Below are 25,985 nucleotides of genomic sequence, written 5' to 3'. Positions count from 1 at the left end.
CAGCCACCAAATCGCCCTCCCGTGGGGTTTTTGGGATCTGACACCAGTCTGTAAACCCTGAGAATCTATCATTGCACCCCTTATTTTCCCTGACTCAGTAGTGCCATCTTGTGGGCCAGCGAACTTATAACTGCCAGACTGAGCTGGAGCTGGTTTTAATAAGTTTGGCATAATCCTTGGTAAACAAGGTTTGGAGGGGAGTCTGCTCTGAGAAGCCTCCTGATAATAGCACAGCAAGTAATGACACCTGTGTTATTTGTTTTTGCCTGTGCAGAGTTATTGAGAAAATCCGCAGAGCACACTCTCGTAGACATGGTGCAGCTGCTCTTCACAAGGTAAACCTGCTGCTGTTTGCTTCAGCCTGGCTGCCCAGGCCTCTTGAGCCTGCCTGCTTCTACACAGCCACTTCAGGGACCTGGCCAACCCCACAGCCACATCAGAGGCCACTGGGACTATAGATGGGGGAAGTTCTCTGGGCCCAGGATAACCAACCAAGGGAGGAAGGAGGGAGCTGGCTTGGCCTCAGGGGGAGGCAGAGGGTTATTTGAGCTAAGCTGACAGACCTCATTCTGCCTCCCAAACTTGTGTCTGTTTCTGTGCAGTTAGCAGCTGGGGAAAGGAACCCAGAGAGGAAGCCAAATTCAAGGGACCTGGAACAAGTTGCTGAGCTCTCAAAACTCAGCCCAGATTGTGAAGAAGGATCAAAGTTAGGGTGACCAACAATCATGGTTTGTTTAGACTGATTAGCACTCAAAGTCCTATAGTCCCACCGCCCTATAAACCCTCTTAGTCTCAGGCAAACCAAGACTGCTGTTTACCCTAGTTAAGATCCTCAATTTAGGGACAAGGAGGCTATTTCATACTAAATCTGACTACCTTTCTCTTACACCTCCTTTCAATAGACTTAATTTTGAGAGGAGCTGAAACAGTGGTTTAAAAAAGCCTTCCTTAGGGGATAATAATGGGAGAGGTCAGTCATGTGTGAGAAGGGCAGGTTAGGCAGGGCTTAGCCTGTGGTAGGGAAAACCAGTGTACCTTCCACTCAGCTTTGCTGTGAGACTAAAATTGTGCTTAAAAAATAAGTTTATTTAAAAGGTTAAAAATAGCTCTCCATGGGATTTCTTTTTACTCTCAGGTCTATAAGTAACAGTCCTTATCATTACAGACTAGATCTGCCCCCTGGATCCTGCTGCAACAAGCTGCTTATTCCTCAGACTCAAATTTATTGGTTTCAGAACTTCAACCTTCTCACCCTTTCCATAGTTTTCTGGGATTTTGCTCTCCATCATTTGGCTTTCAGTAATACTTGCCAAGAGAACATAAGCAGGAAGGAGTTAGTTTAAGGATAGAAGGAGCATCCACACTCCAAGAGCATTCAGTCATCAATTGTGATGATAATCTTCTTTTTTAGAAAATGTTCATGTCATACATTGCCCAGTTTCTGTAGCTCTTTGATGAAGCTCTTAAAAGGGTAAAATCCACATCCTTCTCTTTCTCGCTTTTCCTAAAAGGGCATGTTCTGGACCTTAGCATCTTTGGGTACTTGCTAGCATGGACAGAGAAGTTTATTATTATCCCTAATGACAGTTCATGGGATTCTCTATCTTATAGGTTACCTCAATTTAAAGAAGAACCCAAGAACTATGTGGGGACCAACATGAAGAAGGTATGACCTGTTGTCTAAATCTGGGTCTCCCAACTTTAGTGTTATGGGCATTTTCCTGGATACCCTTGCTTAGCAAAAACATGCTTTTGTCTAAATGGGTCTGGAATCTCAAAAAAGCTTATCACTCCTTTTGTGAGAAATTGCTCTTTCCCAGATACCTCTCCTGCCCCAACCTTTCCTTTCCAGCCTATCTTTGTTGACCCACCACATATGCTGGTGAATCAGTCCTTAATGGAAACTGGGTATGACCCATCAGACTAGTCCAAAATGTATACTGATAAAGGTGAAAGTCCTGCCGTTCCTAAGGGCTCAGCCTTTTCTGCAAGTAGGAGGCCTAGAGAGGCTATCCCCCAAATCTCACCCTGATGCTGGTTTAGACTGGACTCGTGCTTGGGCTAGTCTCTGTTGAAGAAACAGATCAAGCCTGACTCCAAATTAGAAGTTTCTCAAACTGCTAGAAGAAGAATGGTGGTCAGAAAATGGCCTCTTTATATCTTGAACAGAATCCCTAGGCTTCACAGGCCTCTGATGAGGGTTCTGCTTATAGCCTTAAGAGGTTTTCTGCCCATGGAGATGATCCTTGGCTGTTTGATGCATGCATCTGACCTTGCCCTCTCCCCTGCCATCCATCCCCATTCCTGCCCTGTGCCCTGTTGGCATGTGTCTGAGTTAATTTCACTCTGTTTAAATCGTTCGTTTGCCTGTCTTTCACAGATTTCTCCATGTCTCCTCAACAAACTGGAGCTAAGTAGTGGGGAGCAGACCAAAGCCCTGAACCAGTTAGAGAGGGTACTACTCTTTAAGAACCTCAAGGTCTCTCTCCCTCTCCCTCTCTTTTCCCTCTTTTTATTTATTTATTTAAATGTTTATTTTTTTATATGTAACATCTGGGTCCCATTTCCATCGTGTAGAGTGCAACTTACCCCTTCCTAGTAACAGCACGGCTTTGGAAAAGTTGCATGTGTTGGTAGGTTTGCAATGTTAAGATTTTCCTGGGGCACCTGGAAACAGAACATGGGTCCTGCTGATATCGTGGGGAGAGACTTAATATCTACCATTTCTAGGGGAAGCAGGAGGGACCGTCAAGCTGTAACCTTCCCTCTTCTACCTTTAACTTTTCTCAGAACTGGCATAGCTAGCTTAAGCATAGTCTTTGACTCTATCTGGATACCTGAACTGGGTTTGGAGGGAAAGGGTATTTTCCATCTAGTTGGGGTCTTTTTTTTGTTTCCCGTTTGGTTACCATCACTCCAAAATTTAGGACTCTAGATGGATGGAAAAGAACCAGGTGCCAAGATAGCCTAGGCACCAGGAATGCTTTGAGAGCTCTATAAATTCCTGCCCTCTGCCCTTTAAAAATCAGCCTAGAACTGAGCTGAGTCTAAGCTGTTACGAAGGGTGCATGCTGGAGGTGTAGTCATCAACATATAGGTCACTGAGGAGAATAACTGTGTGTGTTAGTGTGTGCACACCTAGGCCTGTGTCTCTTTGCATGCATTGTGTCAAGTTTCATTTGTGTGCTTGCTTGTCTCAAGTTGCAGCTCTCTTCAGTGGCTACCCAGCATTTTGCCATGATTATTAGCCCAGGACCTGTCCTTTGTTTGTAAACCTTATATTGTCCCTTGGAAGTACATAACTATATAGATAAGATGCTTACTTTTCCATGAAAACCTACCCACTACTTTAGGACAGAAAACATAACTGTTGAAGCTTTTTAAATGCTGAAACACTTGTAAGAATTGGTAGCCTGTTGGTCCCTTCTCTACCAGGAGGCAAAGAATATTTATTGAAATAATCAGGTTGGAGCTAGTTTTGCAAAAGATAGGGAAGGACTGGCCCTAGTGTGGGAAGGTATCTTAACGAGTAACTGGTTTCTCAATGGATAGGCCCACCTGGAGTCCCTAAAAGAGGGATAGGGTTGGGTGGCTGCTTAGAAAGAATAGATATCCCACAAAAGTAGATATTCATACTTTTGGGAGCTGCGTCAAAATCCAGGAGGTTCTTGTTTTCCCTCACTGATCTCCTGGGCTTCTTGCCTATCTGTATATTTGGCTGACATTACCCAGAACATTTTTTACCTTGAACCTCACCCAGATGAGCTTCAGTGGTTCCTGAAGAAGGCATCCTGATTCCTGCTTAGCCACAATACTGAGGGCACTTGAAGCTCCGTTCCAGACAAAATGACAACAGGAATTTGGGAGGTGGAAGGACTCTTACGTGTGAATTCAATGCAAGTGTTGTAGCCTGACTCCTTTATGGATTGAACTATGGATAGGGAAGGAAGAATTATGTGGTTGCTAAGCCAAGAGATCAAGGTTACTGAAGTTCTGAAGTTTACAGGGAACTTGAGGAGAGGAGGCTAAATATGAGAAAAAATTGAACAAATCAAGGATAATCGGGTATATTCAGCCTTTAGAAAGAGACAGGCTTCTACTCATTCTACTCACTATAGTAGAATTAGTGCCGTTCTGATGGTTTCTGGAAAACAAGTACTATTGCCCACTCCAGGAATGGACTGTCAGCCTGGGAGCAGCTTAGTGTAACTCTGACGGGGACTGGGTTCAAAGCCTAACTGAAGATGCATCAGGACTAGGAGAGCAAAATGAGCCTAACCAAAGTAGCTGTGAACTTTTGAGAAATTTGCACCAAAATTTACACCCTGTAATAGTCAACAGATGATAGAGATTTTCCTTTGTGATTAAAAAGAAGTTACATGAGGAAAAGAAATACAGCAAGAGAGGGAAGTGAGTAGAGCAAGGCCTCAAAAAATCAGTAGCCTTACCATCTTAAAACATAAAACTGCATCTAGAAAACTACCAGGGAGGATAGGTAGTACCATAGATACACCAAAATTGGGAGTAACAGAGAACAGAACAGCTGCCTGCCAGTATCCTCCACCCCTAGCTGCACAAATCAACTTGAATACTACTCCTTCCTTAACTCCAAGCGGCCAATTTAATGCAGAAATTCTGAAGAGTAAGGAATATGTTTTTGCTGAAGGCAAAAAAAAAAAAAAAATAGCTAAGAGGCTGGGAAGTAGTAGGCTCTCATAGTTGGATACGAACCAGGAGTAGGAGGCCACTCTGCAAGTAGATAAGGAGGAAAGCCAATAAATCCTGGGACAAAAGATCTGAATCTCTAGGCAAAGGAGTCTTGACCCTGACATTTTCTGTAGGAGCATCAGGTACGATCAGGATTGCCACCCAGGGCTCAGGGAAGTAGAATGATATGTGGGTGCTAGAGTTATCAGTGACCAGCCTAAAGTAGCAGAATGTCACCCTCCACATAGGCTGACCTGTAAAGTGACAAATGTAGAAGACAGGTTAGAGGAGTAGAAGTGTGCTCTGGTAGTCTGGATTGTTCCTGTGGTGCAGATGCTGTGTTTAGGCTGTAGGACTAAGAGAAGGGCGATTTGTAGGGATAGAGACTTAGTTTGAATACCAGGCTAATCAGGTGTGATATTTCCAGCTGAAAATGAGAGCAGGAGGCATGAGTGATTCATCCAAGTGGAAGAAACAGAAGAGATCTCCCCGGCCCCCTCGCCATATGACCAAAGTCACACCAGGTTCAGAGCAGCCCACCCCCAATGGAACTAATTTATCCTCTAATCTCACTGGTAAGTCTACTGGGCTACTTCCTTTCCTCTGGTTAGAATAGATAGAGGAAAAGCTCCTCTTTTAAGGATTTTGATATTGAATATCACCGTACCAATATGCTTTGGTCTTTCTGACTGGAACAAAAAGGAAAAACTTCAGGTCAAATTAGACTGCACCAACTTAGCAACTCTGCAGTAACTTAAAGTTTTCCTCCTTGCAGAAGGATTCTGACAACTTTGGAGACCAGTCTATGCAGAAATTAGTATGCAGTCTAGCAAATAGAGCTCCTGGTTCCATGAAGGGTAGTGGTTTCCAGGAGTCGCGTTTCAAGCCTTACTTTGTCTTGCAGGAGGCATGCCCTTCATTGATGTGCCCACACCCATCTCTTCTGCAAGTTCAGAAGCTGCCTCCACAGTGGTCAGCCCCTCTACAGACAGTGGCATAGAGTTCTCCTCCCAGACCACCTCCAAGGAGGACCTCACTGACCTGGAGCAACCTGGCTCTCCAGGGTACAGCACAGCTGCAGAACCTAACAGCAGTGAGCTAGGAGTTCCTGAGCAGCCTGACCCCCAGGTGCGACTTTGATTGCTAAAGGCATCTCTCTAGTCTGTCACTGTGTGACCTGACCCTTGGGTCCTTTATCCAAACCTTGGCTCAAAGGTTGGAATGTGGGGATTAATCTGTTTCTTAAAATTAGCTCTGCTGTCTAGAAAGCCTACATTAGGACTTAACTATGAGAGATGGCTCATGGGGTTTATCAAGTCATGCATATAGTTAGCACTTAGCAGCCATAAGGAAACTGGCTATGGCTTTTTCTGTAAAGTAATGCTCTAAATCTTAAGCCTGTGAGACCCTCTGCTATCTCAAGGATTCTAGTCACTGTAGGTCAGTGATGCTTCAGGAAATGTTTTCTGCGCCCTTCATCATACTCCTGCCCTGAGCCATCTTTGATTGATACAGCATTGTCTCAGTGTCCACTGAGTTGACTTTATAGAGGCCACCCATGAAAGACACTTAGAAGATAAAGTTCCAAGTTGTTCTTCCCTCATCTGTTTTCATTTATCCTCTTGCTACTGGTCATAGCAGGAAGGAGCCCATGTGGAAAAGGCCCAGTCAACATCTGTGGAATCCATCCCTGAAGTGTTAGAGGAGTGCACATCACCTGCTGACCACTCTGACTCTGCCTCTGTCCATGACATGGATTACGTCAACCCCCGGGGCGTACGCTTTACACAGTCCTCCCAGAAAGAAGGTGGGTACTCTGAGCAGACTCTGCCCACTCACCTCCTTTGTCCTACCCACTAAGCTAAACCTTGACCATCTTGGACTCAAGGTATCCACTGGTTCAGCCATTTCATCACTCTCTCTCTCTTTTTTTTTTTTAAGATTTATTTTTATTTATTTATACATACAAGAACTGGGGTGTGGGCCAGAGGTGCAGGAGATGTGAGGATTCACCAGAGACAGAGTGGGGAGCAGAATAGGCAGATGTACTGACATATACTGTTGAGGGGAGCAGTGGGTGAGACAGGAGAAGTCTACTGCACCGTATGGGGCAGCTCCCTGGTAGGGGATTAAACAGGCCACAGTGACTGTCAGTAGCTTGATAGTGCTGAGACTTAACCCCTGTACCACCAGGAGACCCCACCACGTCATTTTCTAGTCAAGAAATGGAGTCAAGCCAGAGGACTTTTACATGGACGGAACCCTTCCATGATTTGTAGAGTGGGAATCTGGTGAACAATAGTAAATGGGAGGGAAGAATAGAAATCTTGGGACTTTTAACAGGAAGTTGAAATCATCAATGATTATTCCCTCCAATAAGTGAGACTAGCTCCCTTAACTCACCAGGAAAAAGTTACTTTTTTTTCCCTCAATGAAAATCACTTATCTGAAAGTGCCTTGTATATGCAGGGCAGACTAGGGCAAGTTGTTTCTTAGCAGTCTCATTTCCCTCCTGGCTTTTCACAGGTACAGCTTTGGTCCCCTATGGTCTTCCCTGTATCCGTGAACTCTTCCGTTTCCTCATCTCCCTCACCAATCCACATGACCGCCACAACTCAGAGGTTATGATTCACATGGGACTACATTTACTGACAGTGGCTCTTGAGTCAGCCCCTGTAGCACAGTGTCAAACCCTCTTGGGCCTCATCAAAGATGAGATGTGTCGCCACTTATTCCAGGTAAGATTGCCATAGAGAATCAGAGCCCCTAACTATTTTTCGGGGTCTCTCAACACCCTGGGAAAGCAGTTTGCTTTCCTGCTTTTCTCTGGTTTATACTATAATGAGGTTCAGAAACCTAATGCCTGTCCTCTCTGATATCCAGCTACTCAGTGTAGAGCGACTGAACCTTTATGCTGCTTCCCTACGGGTATGCTTCTTACTGTTTGAGAGCATGAGGGAGCACCTCAAGTTCCAACTGGAGGTGAGTTTCTTGACCTTGGAAGAAGGGGAAAATAGAAGATGTGTGACACTTTAGTAGGAACAGCTCTGTTAGGCTTAGGGGGGGATTTATGTGCTTCTATAGGAGAATGCTTTTCACCTCAATAGTTTGGTTCATTGACTGGTTGGTCTCTGTAGTGGAGAAGCTAAAAAGAGCCTAAGTAAAACTAGCTGGTAGTAAAATGAGAGAATTCAAATGTATTATAACTGGCAGATAACGTCATCATGGGTGAAAACAGCTCTTCTACCTAGCATTTCCTCTGCAACAAAGGTGGGCAAATCAAGCTGGTTTTGCTACTAAATTACATAGACACTAAATAGGACCAGGTAAAACTTACTTAGCACAAAAATAGCAGTAGACAGCTTATTTTGGATTAGGTATGAGGTAGAGAGCTGGGACATATCTGCCAACTTGAAGATGTAAAGGATGTACTTAGGGAATGAAGTCCCTTTAAATGTCCTTAACTGCATGCCTGTGGCTTCTGATTCCTGTTTAATGTTTTCCCTGTCCAATTTTGTCTTCTGTCTTGATTCCTTTCCTCACCCAAATGATGATTACTGGATTATTGTCAGATGTACATCAAAAAGTTGATGGAGATCATCACTGTGGAAAACCCCAAGATGCCTTATGAAATGAAAGAGATGGCACTGGAGGCTATTGTGCAACTCTGGCACATCCCCAGTTTTGTCACCGAGCTCTACATCAACTATGATTGTGACTACTACTGTTCCAACCTCTTTGAGGACCTCACCAAGTTGCTGTCCAAGGTACTGAGCACTATTACTACCTCTAAAAAGAAAGCTCTATTAAGGAAATCTCTAGTATTAGTGTGGATGCTTTGTACAAGGAGAGAAACACTTAAAGGTTGGGAAACAGAAGAAAGGCATTTTTTTTCAGGATGGTATAGAAGTTACAGGAGATATTAGGATTTTTGGAAAATGATTGAATGAAATGTATGGTATCCTAACCTCAAGTCTACTGGATGTTTACTTTCCAGAATGCCTTCCCTGTGTCTGGTCAGCTCTATACAACACACCTACTGTCTCTTGATGCCCTGTTGACAGTGATTGACAGCACCGAGGGCCATTGCCAGGCTAAAGTCCTGAACAACCTTACCCAGCAGGAGAAGAAAGAGGCAAATAGACCCAGCTATGAAGCAGTAGATAGCACTCGAGAAGCCAGCAATAGTGAGAGACATTTCTTTTTTTGAGGATCCCAGAATTCAATGTTTGTCTCTTCTTTACTAGCTGATTTCTTTCTCTTGTCCTTGTATCACTTCCCTTGGGACACTCCCAAATCTGTGTTTTTGAGGTCTGGTGTTTTGAATGCAGGCCAAGAGAGCAGGTTAGCAGAACTTATATATATATATAAGTTATATCTATACTTAAAGATATATATTATATATTATATACTCATAAGTATATGTATATGTATATACTTATGTGTGTGTGTGTATAATTAATATTTCTTTATGAGAAGAAAAGGGAATAGAGATTAAAGGATATAGGGCTTCTGTCCAGATCCTACTTTTCCCCCACCCCCAATATCTGCCTTTACTTTAATTAGGCTTCCCTATCTTCTCTTGATATTGAGGTTGTAGAAGATCAGAGAAAGTGACTAGATAATCTCTTTGATAAATTATAGACTCTAATAATTGGCTAATCTGGAACAATGCCACTTGTTTGGTTATGGGTTTGTCCTGTTGAGAACTGACAACCTATGTAGGAACATGCAGGTCCCTTGACTTGGGGCTCAACCTCTCCTGAAGCTTAGCTTGGCTCCCAATTCCATTAGTCTTTACATACCTTCTCTCTCACCAGCTGAGAAAGCAGCCAGTGATGGGAAAGCTGTAAGCGTGGCCCCAGGCATTCCAGGTCTGCATCTACCGAGTGGAGGGCGGCTGCCAGCAGAGCATGGGAAGCCAGGATGCAGTGATCTGGTGGAAACTGGTGACTCTGGGGGTGGGTACTAGTTGTCCATGACCCTAAGCCCTTTTTTCTTTTTAAAGATTTATTTATTTATTTATCTATTCACACAAGAACTGAGATACAGGCCAGAGGTACAAGGTTGGGGGCTGGTGAAAGGATTCACCAGAAACTGAAATAAACATTGCTGAGGAGAGGTCTGCCACGCCACATGGATCAGCTCCCTGGCCAGGGATCAAATTCGTGCTGCAGTGGCTATGGACAGCTTTATAGTGCTGTGCTTTAACTGTGCCACCAGAGAGGGTCTGACCCGGAAGCCTTTTAACTGGAAGGTTTGATGAAGAGGGCTGGGAGCAGTACCTGAAAGAGCCTTCTTTGGCCGTTTACCCTGCTTTTAAACCCAGAGAGAAGAAAGAAAACATTTAATGGGTTTTCTAGGGAAGTGGAAGACTAATGAAGACAAGAAAAGTTTCTGAGGCATTCTTCTTTTTACTGGAGTATATCAGTAAAAGAGGTCTTAACATTTTTTTCTCTTTCTCCCTCCAATTCCTAGCTGACAAAAAGTTTAGTCGGAAGCCACCTCGATTTTCCTGCCTTCTGCCAGATCCACAAGAACTGATTGAAATTAAAAACAAAAAGAAGGTAAATGCAGATACCCCCAGGACTCAGTTTTTGCTATCCTAGCTGGGTGTCCTTTCTAGGGTTTTCCGTCCCAGAGAATGAAGGAGAATTTAGTAGCTCATCATGCAGCTTCCTAAGGAAGCTTAGAGCTTGTTGCGACTTCAGCAGTCACCTGGTCTCTTTTGAAGCCCTTCCTTACTCCTTACTAAGCTGTGTAAGCCCTACTTAGGTATACACTACTGTATGCCCCTGGGCAAATGCTGCCCTCATTGACAGCCAGATGTTAATTGGTGATGGCAAGAACTCTGGGAACTAAAGTGATGTGGGTCATTGAAGGTTACTGGTCAACTTGAGCTCTGGAGTGATGATTGGCAATAAGAGGAATTGACATTTATTCTGGTGCTTTAGTAAAGTTCAAATAAATGTGCCTTTGGTTTTCTTAACACAGAAAAAAAACCTTCTATTTTAACTCTTTCTTCTTATTGTTGCCAGCTTAAATAACTGGTTTGTATGTACCCTTGAATACAGGGCTGTGACTGAATAGATAAAAAAGTTGAAATATTATCTCTGTTCAGCTTGCCTTTCCAACCCCAGGACCGTAAGAGCTAAGAAACCAAGGAAAGATGGGGAATCCAAGCTAGGCTAGCATCAAGATGCTGGCTATGAACAGATGACAGAGTTGACTGTAAAACTGGGGAGAAGAAAAGCTTCTCTAATCTTTCTTTTGCATAATGCACAAGTTATTGGAGAGAAAGCTGTGCATCTTGAGCACTCAAAAAAGAAGTGAAAAGGAGCTTCTCAGTTAATTTCAGTTAGATACAATGATTGGCGAAAGCTAGGACTGTAGCTCCAACCTTAGTTCTAGGTCACTTAGAGTCCATTAAGTGACGCTGTTAGCTTTGATAGAGTCTGGCCTGTCTGCCTCAGAGACAGAGCAGCTTCTGACAACTAGTATTTCTTCTCTAGCTGCTGATCACTGGCACAGAGCAGTTCAATCAGAAACCAAAGAAGGGGATCCAGTTTCTGCAGGAGAAGGGCCTTCTCACAATCCCAATGGACAACACAGAGGTAGCCCAGTGGCTCCGAGAAAACCCTCGGCTAGACAAGAAAATGATTGGAGAGTTTGTGAGTGATCGCAAAAACATTGACCTGTTGGAGAGCTTTGTGAGGTGAGGAAGTTCCAAGAAATATGGGACAGTTGGTGATTATTCTGAAGGGCCAGGACACCCTCCCCTCTAAGCAGGCTTAGCAGTTCCTGCAGAAGACCCAGTTCACTCACTCACTCTTCTCATCATGTATATTTATTAGACCTGAAAGAGTCTCCAGCAAGATCATTTTGGGAGCCTACTCCATTCTGCACAGAGAATGTGTTCCTGAGTACATGATAGATTCTGGGTGCCAGTAGATGAGGTTTTTAGGCATGAAAATACTGATGTGAAAAAGTACTAAGGTTAGATGTTGTTAATTTCTGCTCTGTGTTTGAAGTAACCTGGAGATACTTCCCTGTGGCCAGAGCCTCTTCTTTTCTGTTGGAGAGGGTTAAAGGGAAAGTTGAGAGTGCAAAACATACAGTTTACACATCTTTAGCCTCTTTGTTCTTCCTTTTTCCCTTGTAGTACCTTCAGCTTTCAGGGTCTTCGGTTAGATGAAGCTCTCCGCCTCTATCTGGAAGCCTTCCGCTTGCCTGGGGAAGCACCAGTCATCCACAGGTTACTGGAAGCATTCACAGAGCATTGGAGGGTGAGTTTGAATGGCAGGTACGGAGATCAGTATCCCAAGTTAATTTGACTGAGGTCTTATATAACTCCAACTAAAGAACCCAGCTATCTCCTCAGAAGACTGAGCAATGTCAGTAAACTTTCCATAGAGAAGCCAGCTATTGTTAAAGAGTTGACAGAAGATTGGCTGCCTTCCTCCTAGCACCTCCTCTCTATGCTAGCATTGAGTGGGTATTGAGGATTTAATGGTAGAGAAAGGCATTGACAAAGGTGGGGTCTTTGCTTTTTCAGAATTGTAATGGCTCCCCATTTGCCAATAGTGATGCCTGCTTTGCCCTGGCCTATGCTGTCATCATGCTTAATACTGACCAGCATAACCACAACGTTCGCAAACAGAATGCACCCATGACGCTGGAGGTAAGCCAAGGCAGACGAGAGCCAGCACAGCTTTGGACGTAGCAGGAAGCACATGAGCTATCTAGTAGGCATAATGGACAAATTTCTGTCCGAAGCAGTCAGGGAGGGTGGGCCAATCTAGAAGGGGAGGTGGGTCCTTTCATTTACTATTTCCTAAGTTTTATTCACCACAGTCCAAGGAAGTCCTTGGGTGGGACTTTAGCATTGATACATGGTGGGAAAGAGGGGAGGCAGCAGAACTGATTGGTCTGTTTCTAGGAGTTTCGAAAAAACCTAAAAGGTGTGAATGGAGGCAAAGATTTTGAGCAAGACATCCTGGAAGACATGTACCATGCCATCAAGTATGTATGAACAATAGTGTAGCATTTCTGTTAAGGAGAAATACATTTCTTCCTTTCCCATATTTTTTTTTTTTAAGATTTATTTATTTATTCATACAGAACTGGGGTACAGGCCAGAGATGTGGAGGGTGAGAGGATTCAGCAGAGACAGAGTGGGGAGCAGAACAGGCAGATCAACGAAGTACACTGCTGAGGGGAGCAGCGGGCGGGTCAGGAGAGGTCTGCCACGCCATGTGGTCACCTCCGGGGCAGGCGGGGATCGAACTCATGCGAAAGTGGCTTAAGCTTCTTAGTGCAGTGCTTTAACCCGCTGCGCCACCAGGGAGGGCCTCCTTTCCCATATTTTAAGGTCACCTCAGACTGCAATGACTCATGCCCTTGAGTTAGGTGGACAGCACCCTCTCTCCCAACTCATTTCTTCCTTAAAGGAGTCTGAACAATATAGAGACTCAAATGTTGTAAGACAGTATCCAAACTACCCCTGCTAAGTGAAATGTCATGAGCCCACTCTCTAAACCCAAAGCAGCTGTGTTTTCATACCTAGTTCACAAGATGTTTTCTGGGGATGATAGAGAACCCAAAAATGAGTATTAGAAGATGGACTTTGGTCAGAGGTCAGAAATGCGACATTGAATTCTAATTATAAATCAGAAAAGGTAGAGAGAATTGCTCATCCAGAAGAAATATAAGATCTAACAGCCCCACTTAGAGATAGGACCTTGAGATGGTATGTGTATTTGTGGGGGAGGAGGGTAGTAGTGGACTGTGGGACCCTTCCTTTCTTTCTCCCTTGTGGGGAGGAAGCAGACCAAAGTTGCAGTTTTGATGACCTCTCGGTAATGGAGAATGCCCATATGGGCAAAACCCATGTCCTAGTTTGAACCAGTCAGATTCACAGTGGTGCACTTATTTCTTCCTGTATCTTACAGGAATGAGGAAATTGTGATGCCTGAGGAGCAGACAGGTTTGGTTCGGGAGAACTATGTATGGAATGTGCTGCTTCATCGAGGTGCCACCCCAGAGGGCATATTCTTACGTGTGCCTGCTGGCAGCTATGATCTTGACCTCTTCACCATGACCTGGGGCCCTACTATTGCTGCTCTTTCTTATGTCTTTGACAAAAGCCCTGAGGAGACCATCATCCAAAAAGCCATCTCAGGCTTCAGGTAGCCCAGCCTTGACCTTAATCTTGATTTCTCTCTGCCTTTCTATGCTAACATGGTTCTTTCATGCCTCTGTAACTCTTATTCTTGTTCTCATTAGAATGGGTTCCTCCTGAGTTTTTTGGGGAAGGCTAATGCTTGGGAAAGCTCAGTCTTAAAACAGACTGAAGAATAAAAGGTTTCTTCCTGGGACTGATTAGGGAAGAATCCCAAGCCAGCCTCCTGAGGGATTTGGAAGGGCTCCCTGGCCTTCCAGTGACTGTTTTCAATGGGGGTGATGTTACAGGAAATGTGCCATGATCTCCGCCCACTATGGCCTCAGCGATGTATTTGACAATCTCATCATCTCCCTGTGCAAATTCACAGCTCTCAGCAGCGAGGTAAGCAAGAATTGTTCTAAGAGTTTGAAAGCAAGACCTTTCTTTTAGTCATATACCCATCCCTATATGCAGAACTGGTTTCTCTCAGCATATTCCCTCACCCTCCTTTGACTACAGTAGAGCTTAAACACCTCTGCCTTGTACAACTTATGATAAAAATAGTGTTGTAGTGGGGATGGGAGAAGAGTTGCAACAGTAAGGAAGGCCTTAACCAGGTTAGCCCTCCCACCAGTGTCATGAGGGATTGAAGCAGAGCCAGCAAAAGGACCCTCAAGGGACTAAAAGTGGAGACCTAAGAGTCTCCTTTCCAAGCATTTGCCACACCCCAAACCTCTTCTCTTCTTCTTTTCTAGTCTATTGAGAATCTGCCCACTGTGTTTGGAAGCAACCCTAAAGCCCACATTGCAGCCAAGACAGTTTTCCATTTGGCCCACCGTCATGGTGACATCTTGAGAGAGGGCTGGAAGAATATCATGGAAGCCATGCTGCAGCTCTTTCGAGCGCAACTGCTACCCAAGGCTATGGTAGAGGTAATTCTTGGTAGGAGACTGAGTGACAATAAAAAAGCAAGAACTCCAAGATTGTGTGCTGTCTCTATAGATATACTTCATTGAGAGTAGCACTGGGCCTGATAACCTGCCAAAGGAACACCTCAAATATAAGATTGCAGATCTCAAGCAAGGGGATAGCTGTAAACGAAGCTGGTAGAAGCCTCTGCTGTCACCAGAGGTGTGCACCAGTCAACAGTATACGGCAGGGAGCTAAAGGAAGAAAACCAGAGAACTTTGCATGGGAAACAGGAAATGCAAAGAGCGTATAGAGAGAAATTTTTCCTGACCTGCTTTTCCAGGTAGAAGATTTTGTGGATCCCAATGGCAAGATATCACTACAGCGAGAAGAGACACCATCAAACCGGTGAGGGTAGATCAGAGGCTGAAGGCCTTGGGAAGAGGGAAAATCAGAACTCTAGAGCTTATCCGGGCTTGTGTTCTTTTTCTGCAGAGGAGAATCAACAGTGCTGAGCTTTGTGAGCTGGCTGACACTAAGTGGTACTGAGCAGTCTAGTGTACGGGGACCATCCACCGAGAGCCAGGAGGCCAAAAGAATGGCCTTGGACTGTATCAAGGTAACTGCCTGGTGAAGAAGCCTTGACCCCTCCCTATGGGACAGATGGTGTCCTGGGAACTGAAAAAGAGAATTATCCAGGACAGTGACCAGAACTCACCTCTTCTTTCCTCTCTTTCTGGCTCTTTGGGACATTTTCTTCCCTTCAGCCCTTGTCACTGACCTCCTTGCTCATGTGCCCTTTTTTAGCAATGTGACCCAGAAAAGATGATCACAGAAAGCAAGTTCCTCCAGCTAGAATCACTGCAAGAGCTGATGAAGGTACAGAAGGAAGAGGAAAGAGGGAAGTGCTGACTGGGTCTGGGAAGAAAGATGGGAATAGTGGTTATGCCTCAATTTTTGTCAGGGCAAGCGCAATGCCTGGCTTCTCTTCCATGTCTACTTCCCTGCTATTGTTCTTTTCTAGGCTCTAGTCTCAGTGACACCAGATGAAGAGACATATGATGAAGAGGATGCTGCTTTCTGTCTGGAGATGCTACTGAGAATTGTGCTGGAGAACAGGTAGAAGGCACCCTTTACTCATACTGAACTTGTGCCAAAAGGATGGAAGCCTGGAGCAGCTTGCTGAGTGGGTTTTGGGGCAAAAAAAAAACCCAAAAAACACATGAAGGTGTAGAAAGTAGAGAAGCTTGCTCATTAGCCTATTATACTCTGAAAGGCCTAGCCTGAATCAGAAAGGGAGGCTATTACCCAGTGACCTCTCCAACTAAGTGTCCTCATCCTTTATGTTCCTCAGGGACCGTGTGGGCTGCGTGTGGCAGACTGTTCGAGACCACCTATACCACCTGTGTGTCCAGGCCCAAGATTTCTGCTTTCTTGTGGAGCGGGCTGTGGTGGGGCTACTGCGCCTGGCCATTCGGTTACTCCGGAGAGAAGAGATCAGTGGCCAGGTAAGCAGAGTGCAGCCGGGAGGGCAGGAACGTACGCAGGGGACTAGAGCCACAGTGGCAGTTATGGACAGGGCCTGAAACAGAGTTAGTGCCCCACTGTAAAAGCACCTGACCAACCACATAACTGATAGAATCTAACAGATTGCTTTGGGGTGTTTCTGGAATAGCCTCAGTCATGAAGCTAGTGCTCATACCCCTGCTGCCTTGTGGCAGTCCCAGTCCTACACCTGGTCTCCTATCTCTTATGCTTAATAATCCCAAGGTCTTTGGGCACAAGCATGAAGACAATTAGCTATAGAATTAATTTACAGGTTCAACAGGATATAAGATCAACACACAAAAATTAATTATCTTTCTATATACCAAGAGGAACATGGGAAATGAAACTAAGTGCCCCAATAAAATGAATTAGATATACACATAACAAAACATGCATTGGATCTGCATGCTTAGAGTTATAACATTTTTTTAAAAGATTTATGTTTGTTTATTCATGCATATGAATATGAACTTGGGTGCAGATCAGAGGTGCAGGGGGTAAAAGGATTCATCAGAGACAGAATAGAGAGCAGAACAGGAGGATCTACTGGAATACACTGCTGAGGGGAGCAGTGGGCAAGATAGGAGAGGTCTGCTGTGCCATGTGGGTCAGCTACCTGGCCGGGGATTGAGCTCAAGTCAGTGGTGGGTGATAGCTTGCTAGTGCTGAGACTTTAACACCTGCATCACCAGGGAGGCCTGAGAATTATATTAATGAAAGACCTAAATAAATAAAAAGGCATACTATATTTGTCAATTAGAAGACTCAGGTTAATAAAGATATCAGTTCTCCCCCAAATTGATCAGTAAATTTAAAAAACTCTTACCAATATCTGAATAAGACTTTGTGTATACAGACAAACATAAAATTTTGGAAAAGTACAGGCCAAAGAATAGTCAAATATCTGCAGAAAGGAGAATATCAGAAAACTCATTCCATTTGATTTTTTTTTTTTAATAGAACTTGAATATAGGCCAGAGGCATGGGAGTTTGAGAGGATTCACCAGAGATAGAGTGGGGAGCAGAACAGACAGGTTTCCCAAAATACAGTGTTAAGGGGAGCAGTGGGCAAGACAGGAGAGGTCTTCTTTGTCATATGTGGGCTAGTTCCCTGGCCAGGATCAAACCCAGGCCATAGTGGTGACAGCACTGAGATGTAACCCCTAGGCCAACAGGGAGGCCTCCATTTGATGTTAACTAAGGCTTACTAAGTGATCAAGACTGGGTGGTATTGGTGGTTTTGCATAATGTTACCATTGGGGTAAAGTAGGCAAAGTATATAAATAAGGGACCTCTTTGTATTATTTCACATGCACATCAGTAATTATTTCTATAAGAAGATGTTTAAAAACTGGAAAAAAATAAGACCAGTGCAGTATCCTAGGTTGGGTCCTAGCCACACTCCCTGCTGATCTAAGGAGACTCGAGACTGGTGGAAAAGTTGTGTGCCTATGTCCAATTTCCTGCTTCCCATTTCCCCACCCCTATCCCAGGTACTGCTTTCCCTGCGCATTTTGCTACTGATGAAGCCCAGTGTGCTGTCCCGGGCTAGCCACCAGGTCGCCTATGGCCTCCATGAACTCCTCAAAACAAATGCGGCCAACATCCATTCAGGGGATGACTGGGCCACCCTCTTCACTCTGCTGGAATGCATTGGCTCAGGTGTGAAGCCTCCAGCAGCCCTGCAGGCCACAGCCAGGACCGATGCACCTGATGCTGGTAAGCCCTTTCCCAGGGAAACCCACACTGGCAGATAAACAATTTTGGTTCCAGGGATTGAAATAGAAAAAACAAAATACAAGTTATCACAATTGGCAGATTAAACACGCCTGGCTTCTGCCACTGCCTCAAGAGCTGCTCGTGCTCCTGGCCTCTCCCCAGTACCCACTGGTTAAACAACAGTAAGGCAAGTAGACATGGAGGAGACTATGAAACTAGGCTTTCTACTGCCCTAAGGATTGCTCTCACAGACTGTCCTCACCACCACACCCTCCCTGACAGCTGCTCCTAGAGGCCATCTGGGGCCCAAATTAGCCTGCCCTATTTGGTTAAAAGAGAAGCTGTCCGAAAGAGAAAGAAAAATACCGGATGGTTTCACTCATAGCAGGAGTATCATGGACCAGGTGGAAAATAATAAAAATAATGAACAACCATATACCAGAGACATTTTGTGGGGGTGGAGTGGGGAATGGGATCAAAAATGGGGTGGGGGGAGGGAAATGCATGGGATTATGGTGATGGCACATGGGTGACTTGGTGATGGGAAACCCGCGGGGATTACAATTGAGATGGAAAAAAAAATGTACAAAATGATGTAAAAATAAACTTTTGTAATAAAAAAATAATAATAATAAAAAAAGGGAGAGAAGCTGTCCAGGCCCACCCTTCAGCCCTCTGGCAATGGGCTGAAATAGCTGGACCAGAGAGGAGAGGCCAAGCTTCAGCTCTTTTTTTTTCCTGATAGTCAAACTTATCCCTGTCTCAGTATCCACAGCCCCACCCTGACTCTGCCTTTCTCCCTGATTAGGAGCCCAATCAGACAGTGAACTCTCTTCTTTCCATCAAAATGATGTGAGTCTGGACCGAGGGTACACTTCTGACTCAGAGGTCTACACTGACCATGGCAGACCTGGCAAGATCCACCGATCAGCCACAGATGCTGATGTGGTCAACAGCGGTTGGCTAATGGTGAGTGAGCATATGGGCAGTGGGTGAGTTTTCCCTCCTTGACATTTGGAAAGGATTCCTGGTTTTCTGAGAGGACATCAATGACATTGAGGATCAAGGTCAAGCCCGGATCTTCTCTGTACTTTACAGGTGGGTAAGGATGACATTGATAATTCCAAGCCAGGACCTGGGACCAGCCGGCCAGGCTCCTCACCCCTGGTCAATCAGTACAGCCTAACAGTGGGCCTGGATCTTGGACCACATGACACTAAGTCCCTGCTTAAGTGTGTGGAATCACTGTCCTTCATCGTGCGTGATGCTGCCCATATCACACCTGACAACTTTGAGCTCTGCGTCAAGACTCTACGCATCTTTGTGGAGGCCAGTCTGAATGGTGGTAGGTCACTCGGTTAAAGTTAATTGAGAAGTAGCCATGTGAATATTGGGGGAGAGGGAGGAAGAGGTAAGCCATTTGTGCCCATGGGAATAGAAATGTGACCTGGGTCTGGCTCTGCTCAGGGTGCAAGTCCCAGGAAAAACGTGGCAAGAGTCACAAATATGACAGCAAAGGGAACCGCTTCAAGAAGAAATCCAAGGAGGGCTCAGTGCTTCGACGACCTCGAACATCCAGCCAGCATGCCACCCGGTGTGGACATAGTGATGACGATGAGGATGAAGGCGTGCCTGCTAGCTACCATACGGTGTCTTTACAGGTCAGTCAGGACGTAAGTATGGCACCCTTTACTACCTCTCCTCTCCTGGCACCTGACATTGGGATCCTCAATGGGGCCAGGGACCGCCAGGGCTGATAAAAAGGGCCTGTGTTTTCCAGCACAGGCTGTCAGCCACCACCTCCACCATGTTGCCATATCCAAACTACTTATCTTTGCTTGCTTAATTTTTAAATTAAAGGTTATTTATTTTTTTGAATACATAATGGATGCACATGGGACACAATTCAAAAGATACAAAAGAGTGAAATATAAGTTCCATAAAATATAAGTTCCATTCCATTCCTGTCACCAGCTATAAAATATAAGTTCCATTCCATTCCTGTCACCAGCTATTAAGTTTCCTTTGCCAGAGGTGACCAATAGTTTCTTGTTTATTCTTCCAGTGTTATTCTGTGTCTACTCAAGGCAGGTAAAATTATAAGCAGATTTTATCCTATCATTAAATAGATGGAGAGCTCATTGCCTTAAGTAGAATAACCTTAGACAATAGGGAAATAGATTGAAGCGCAGCATTATGAAGCTATCCATCACCACTGCAGCCTGAGTTTGATCCCCAACAGGGAGCTGACTCATGTGGCACAGTAGACGTCTGCTGTCTCACCCACTGCTCCCCTCAGCAGTGTATTTCACTAGATCTACCTGTTTTATTTCCCACTCTGTTGCTGGTGAATCCTCTCACCCCCTACATCTGTGGCCTATACCCTAACTCCTGTATGCATAAATAAATAAATCTTAAGAAAAAAAAACACAGTGCTCTCCTTGGCAGGCAGGACATACACTAACATTGGAACAACAGAGAGAAGATCAGTATGCCCTCTGTGTAAGCATGACACACAGATTTGTGAAGTGTATCATATTTAAAAATAATGAGATTTAACAAAATGAGGCTTTATCATCAGAAGGTGTAAAAGAATCAAAAGTACTTTCTCAGAGTGTTTCAGTGCTCCGCATACCTCCTTGAGTCCCTCTACCAGGACTGATACTCAACAACATTGGGAAACCCAGGCCAGCGTTGGAGCAATGAGCTCATAAAGTGGAGAAGGGAGGGTGGAGTAGCAGGAGGCTGTGACTGGTTCTAGGAGCAGCCATCAGGGCTCAATCAGGGACAATGGGGGTGGCGTAAGGGTGTCCACCCATCTCCACTCATGTTCTGCTTCTCCTGTGACTTCAGTTGCTGGACCTGATGCACACACTGCACACACGGGCGGCCTCTATCTACAGCTCATGGGCAGAGGAGCAGCGCCACCTGGAGACAGGTGGCCGGAAGATTGAAGCAGATTCACGCACTCTTTGGGCCCACTGCTGGTGCCCTTTACTGCAGGGTAAACCTCCGGGAGCAGGGAGGGCAGGGGCAGAGCTGGAGCTGGAGTTTGGGAAAACCCGGGATTGGGGCGCCTGAAGGATCCTGAGCATGTTCTCACTCTCAGGCATTGCCTGTCTGTGCTGTGACGCCCGGCGCCAGGTCCGGATGCAGGCACTGACCTATCTGCAGCGGGCATTACTGGTACATGATCTGCAGAAGCTAGATGCTCTGGAATGGGAGTCCTGTTTTAACAAGGTAGGACTTTCCACCGGTCTTAAGTTAAACTTAAAGGAGATACAGACAACCTGAAGAACCCTTAATGACAATCCTCAGCCTGTAATATATCTGCCCTTCCTTCTCCTATGTACCATCCACTCTAAACTCTGACTTCCTTGGGACAAAGCTGCCAACTGCTCCTGCTAGGAAAATGTTGACTGTTTATCCCCCAGGTGCTGTTTCCTTTATTGACCAAGCTCTTGGAGAATATAAGCCCTGCAGATGTGGGTGGGATGGAGGAGACCCGGATGAGGGCTTCTACACTGCTCTCTAAGGTACTGCTCACCGCCCTGTGTCTACCCACTTTCCCTCCACCTCCCTCTTTGCAAAAAAGGAAGCCAAGGCTTCTAATAGGACATAGGTTTGCAATGTAGATGCTCAGGTCCCGGCTGTGGGGACTCTATAGGGCCTAGGGACCTGGGAGAATTCTGTAATTCGGAGGAATCGCTAAGATTTCCACACAAGATAGGGCAGGCTTGCCTCGAAGCCTTGGAGAGGGATACAGCCTTCTACCCTACCCATGGCTGAAAGGGGCTGGTGGGCCACAGGTCTTCTTGCAGCACCTGTCTCCACTGCTGTCACTCTCTACCTTTGCGGCCCTCTGGCTGACCATCCTGGACTTCATGGACAAGTACATGCATGCAGGCTCCAGTGACTTACTGGTATGTTCTACCTCAGCCCAGCATCCACTATATGCTGCTTCTGCCACCTGCTAGGAAGACTTACTATGCCCCCCCCCCCCGTCACTGCTTCCTTCTTACCATGTTCTTCCCCCATGCCTCTCCTGTTCTCCTCATCCCACTGCCACCTGCAGTCAGAGGCCATTCCTGAATCTCTGAAGAACATGCTTCTGGTGATGGATACGGCAGCAATTTTCCATAGTGCAGATGCTCGAGGAGGCAGCCCTTCAGCCCTCTGGGAGATCACCTGGGAACGTATTGACTGTTTTCTGCCCCACCTACGAGATGAGCTCTTCAAGCAAACTGTCATCCAGGGTAGGGGGCTCAGCCCAACTTCATCAAAAAAAGGCCCTCATCAAAGAGTCTAGAGCTTATTGGTTCTCTATACCATAGGGGGGTGGGAAGACTGGTGGATAGCCAGGGCTCTGCTTTAAAGAACGCATTAGGAACACCATCTGGATTATTTGCCTTCCCCAGACCCCATGCCCATGGAACCTCATACCCCAAAACCTCTGGCCTCAGCCCACCTGACCCCTGCTGCTGGTGACACCAGAACACCTGGCCATCCACCTCCTCCAGAGACGCCCTCTGAACTGGGAGCCTTAGGTGAGTCCCTCTGGGCTAGCTGGCTAGGTGTTAAGTGAGAAGCAAAAGGCCCAAGATATGGTCCCAGGTAGTTCTGGATTGCTGCTGAGCCTAGGCTTTGGGCCAGAAAAGAATCATGTTTGCTTGCTCTTCCTATGGGATATGGCAAGACCAAATAAGCTATAATGAGTTTGCTGCTTGAGACTTTTTAGGTTTGGAAGAAGGCTGGGTCAGGGATTTGGATTAAACATGTAGAGATTGCCCTTCAGGGATTCTAGTCAAGGCCAGGCCAAAATTAACCTGATTGGGGTTCTAGCAAAGGAGGTGGAGAAAAAAATATAAGGTAATGATTTATGAGTAGAGATTCCCAACTGTTCAGCCTGGAAAAGCTCATTTTGCTCAGAAGTGGAAAGGGGTTTTGGTAACCCAACTGGATAATGTAAAGGAGTCTGACTATAGCTACCTTGCTCTCCTATAGACTTTGAAAAGCCTGAGGCCCCCCGACCTACCAACAGCAGTTCCCCTGGATCACCAGTGGCCTCTAGTCCCAGCAGGCTGAGCCCTACTCCAGATGGGCCTCCACCTCCACTGATCCTGCAGCCCTTGGCCTCCCCACTGCAGGTGGGTGTGCCACCCATGACACTTCCCATCATCCTCAACCCTGCTCTCATCGAGGCCACTTCGCCAGTACCCCTCCTGGCCACATCCCGCCCCACAGACCCCATTCCCACCTCCGAGGTCAACTAAGGCAGACTCCTCAGATATCAAGACCAGTACTTCCTTCCAGATTGCCCCCAGCAACCCCCTTCCAGCTGTCTCAGAGGCCACAAACTCTTCAGGCCCAGCCCAAGCTGCTCTTAACTGCTAGTTGGATGGGGACCGAAAAAGAGAACTATTATAGCCCTTTCTGGGAACCACAGTTAGGTTGCAGGAACTTCTTCCTCTGCTCTCCATTTCTGGGGGTCCAACCTGAGAGCACACTCAGGTATCACCTGCAGCCTGACAGCTCTGGGGAGGTGTCACTGCCTTCCCTGCAGTGCCCACCCTGCTGTCCATGGTCAGGCATTGAGAGCCAAGCCAACCACTCTGCACTTTGTTTCCCTCTCCCATCTTCACTCCCATCAGCCCTGGGCCACCTCCTCCAGTTCTTCCCCTTTTATTAATCAGTTGGTCAGTTTGGAGAGTTAATTGGCACCTTGGAAGATGGGGAGGTGGGGCTGGACAGGGGGACTACCCACAGGAGCATGTACATATAGGAAAACTATGGACTTTTTATGGTATAATAAATGTCTTAGTACCAATATCGTTGCCTTTCCCTCTGGTTTCCTTCTTAAGCTTTTATAAGTAGGATGTTTATTAGGATACCTACAGTTTGGGCCTTGCATGAACAGAAGGGAGGCTGAGCCTGCCAAAAGTGGCTCTTGACCACCAGCCAGCCAGATACCATAATTTCACCATTGCTGCCATCGCCACCACAGCAGTGCACCTTTGTCATCAGGAATGTGCCAGGAACTTGGGGAGTTAACCTCTTTACTAACTGCTCCAAGGAGACATCTGAGAACACCTGGACTTGGGTCAGAGGCAAGATGAACCAGAGGGAAGATAAACCTTGGAAATGGGAAATAGCCTGGTGTGGAAAAATGCTAACAAGCGTCCTGAAGCTCGTCTTCCATCTTCCCTGGTTTCCATAGCTAAACAAGCTTTGCCTGACCAGCCACTGGGAAAATCAGGAATATGATTATGCTGCTCTCTGCACCTTCTAGTACGAATGCAGAAAAGTCTGGATTATGTATGAGGGCCCTTGGCTCTAGCCATGATGTCTCTGTTCTCCCACCTGAGCCCCACAAGTTCTACCTTTAGAAGCTTCCTTTTGTTTCCCTGTGGGGAAAATGATGTTAGCAGCTATTTAAAAAAAAAAGTCTGAAAGGAATCCTGTGACAAAAGAATATGAATATTCTGTCCCTCAGTTGATCTGCAGATAGGAAAGTGCAGCAATTACAAACTGACTCTTGCTAAGTAGCAAAGAAGTGTGTAATTCATCAGAAATCTCATTCTGATATACAAAGAATAGCTGACACATACATGACTGTGCCATTGATGGTGTCATCTCTGAGAAGGTAAGGGAAGTTACTAGAGAAACTAGTAGTCAGGCTATAATTCTGACCAACAGAAAGAACGGTGTGTTGATGTGAAAAAATAATCTTGGGAAAGTAATAGTGGATTAAGAGGGAAATGCTAATCTTATTGATGTACCTAAAAGAATTCAAATAACACTTCAGAAATTCCAAAGGAAAACTAGAGGCTAAGACCCTAACATAGAGAAGTAACATTGTTAGGGCACGTGTGTGTGTTAATAAGTACATTACTCACACAAACTCATGGTGTAAGAGATGTTTACTCTTGTAAATGAGGAAGCAGGTTCAGAGAGGGGAGGGAAAGTCATGAAGTAGGGAGTTGAGACTCAAACCCTGGTCTGTCTAAACTCTAAACTTCATGGTTTCCTATGACACTTCCTCAATTCAAAAAGGAGGGACTGAAGAAACTCCTCAGGTATTTACAGTTTCTTTAGCTTCTCATGCAAAATGAAAGGTTAAGCACTGAAGAAACAGACTGTTATCTAGTGACCTAAGCGTTCACTACAAAATCACACAATCAAGAACAAGTGTGAATTTTCTAAGTACATAATATCAGAAGAAGAAGAATTACAGAATTATCTACAATGGGGACATGGCTTTTCCTTCCCATCCCCCCGAATGGTGGGAACAACAGAAAACTTGGCTGTCTAAGCCTTGGACTATTTACTGTTTACCTTACTCAGGGCTCACTGTGGCTGTGAGAAAGCAGAACCCTTCATCCCCTGGGCTTCATTTGAGGGGGAGAAGAAACTTTAGTTCAAGTAAGCAGTTCATTACCTCCTCCTTGAAATATTCTTCATTGGGCTTCTGAAACAGTGCTTTTTCTTCTCCACTTATTGGCCATGATTTTCAGTTTTCTTCGTTGGCCCCTCATCTCCACAGCCTCAGAATAGAAGAATGTCCCAGGGCTCAGACTTTGTCCTCCAATCCTTTCTCTACACGTCATCACCAGGGAATGCTGTCCACTGTCAAGACTACTATCTAACATACCACCTTCAAATCCTATCATACCACCTTCAAATCCAGCCACCCCTCAGCATCTCTACTTAACATGCCTCCTAGATTCTCAAATGTAACAATCTTTTTTTAATTATTTGGAGGGAGTGAATATTCAAAGATTATATGATGTATAGCACAGAACCTTCCTCTTCATGTCATTCAAAAGACTTCTAAATATTCTTCAATGAAAAAAGGGGGGCATTCTTTATTACCCACTTCATCCTCTATTTTGTCCCCCAATTTCTTCTGAGGTCCTTATGCTAAAAACCTTCCCCTCTT

The 25,985-nt window shown here is 45.4% G+C and overlaps 1 protein-coding gene across 5 annotated transcripts in view; it reads left to right on the top strand.

Annotated features, from left to right (window-relative positions):
* The window catches only part of GBF1 (golgi brefeldin A resistant guanine nucleotide exchange factor 1), a 113,395-nt gene extending 89,518 nt beyond the window's left edge, over window positions 1-23,877 (top strand). The window contains exons 7-41 of one of the 5 annotated variants that reach the window (XM_012723683.1): window positions 275-335; window positions 1,612-1,666; window positions 2,381-2,479; window positions 5,135-5,282; window positions 5,612-5,835; window positions 6,349-6,514; window positions 7,234-7,445; window positions 7,591-7,689; window positions 8,280-8,474; window positions 8,705-8,894; window positions 9,528-9,668; window positions 10,186-10,274; window positions 11,220-11,422; window positions 11,870-11,993; window positions 12,263-12,388; window positions 12,647-12,729; window positions 13,659-13,895; window positions 14,179-14,272; window positions 14,626-14,802; window positions 15,123-15,187; window positions 15,275-15,398; window positions 15,587-15,658; window positions 15,804-15,898; window positions 16,134-16,287; window positions 17,821-18,046; window positions 18,855-19,015; window positions 19,145-19,391; window positions 19,514-19,719; window positions 20,900-21,050; window positions 21,156-21,286; window positions 21,481-21,582; window positions 21,856-21,969; window positions 22,122-22,302; window positions 22,465-22,593; window positions 23,051-23,872. In XM_012723683.1, the coding sequence (XP_012579137.1) occupies window positions 275-335; window positions 1,612-1,666; window positions 2,381-2,479; window positions 5,135-5,282; window positions 5,612-5,835; window positions 6,349-6,514; window positions 7,234-7,445; window positions 7,591-7,689; window positions 8,280-8,474; window positions 8,705-8,894; window positions 9,528-9,668; window positions 10,186-10,274; window positions 11,220-11,422; window positions 11,870-11,993; window positions 12,263-12,388; window positions 12,647-12,729; window positions 13,659-13,895; window positions 14,179-14,272; window positions 14,626-14,802; window positions 15,123-15,187; window positions 15,275-15,398; window positions 15,587-15,658; window positions 15,804-15,898; window positions 16,134-16,287; window positions 17,821-18,046; window positions 18,855-19,015; window positions 19,145-19,391; window positions 19,514-19,719; window positions 20,900-21,050; window positions 21,156-21,286; window positions 21,481-21,582; window positions 21,856-21,969; window positions 22,122-22,302; window positions 22,465-22,593; window positions 23,051-23,319 (5,150 nt within the window). In that variant the 3' untranslated portion in view covers window positions 23,320-23,872. Of the gene's footprint in view, window positions 1-274; window positions 336-1,611; window positions 1,667-2,380; window positions 2,480-5,134; window positions 5,283-5,611; window positions 5,836-6,345; window positions 6,515-7,233; window positions 7,446-7,590; window positions 7,690-8,279; window positions 8,475-8,704; window positions 8,895-9,527; window positions 9,669-10,185; window positions 10,275-11,219; window positions 11,423-11,869; window positions 11,994-12,262; window positions 12,389-12,646; window positions 12,730-13,658; window positions 13,896-14,178; window positions 14,273-14,625; window positions 14,803-15,122; window positions 15,188-15,274; window positions 15,399-15,586; window positions 15,659-15,803; window positions 15,899-16,133; window positions 16,288-17,820; window positions 18,047-18,854; window positions 19,016-19,144; window positions 19,392-19,513; window positions 19,720-20,899; window positions 21,051-21,155; window positions 21,287-21,480; window positions 21,583-21,855; window positions 21,970-22,121; window positions 22,303-22,464; window positions 22,594-23,050 lie in introns of all 5 variants that reach the window. The other 4 variants (XM_012723684.1, XM_004680493.1, XM_004680491.1 and 1 more) reach the window with 4 other exon arrangements.
* Window positions 23,878-25,985: the final 2,108 nt, after the last annotated feature.

Source organism: Condylura cristata, unplaced genomic scaffold, assembly GCF_000260355.1.
Source record: "Condylura cristata isolate star-nosed mole 26May11 unplaced genomic scaffold, ConCri1.0 scaffold00011, whole genome shotgun sequence".
Lineage (NCBI taxonomy): Eukaryota > Metazoa > Chordata > Mammalia > Eulipotyphla > Talpidae > Condylura > Condylura cristata.
This window is presented reverse-complemented; position numbering and strand designations above follow the sequence as displayed.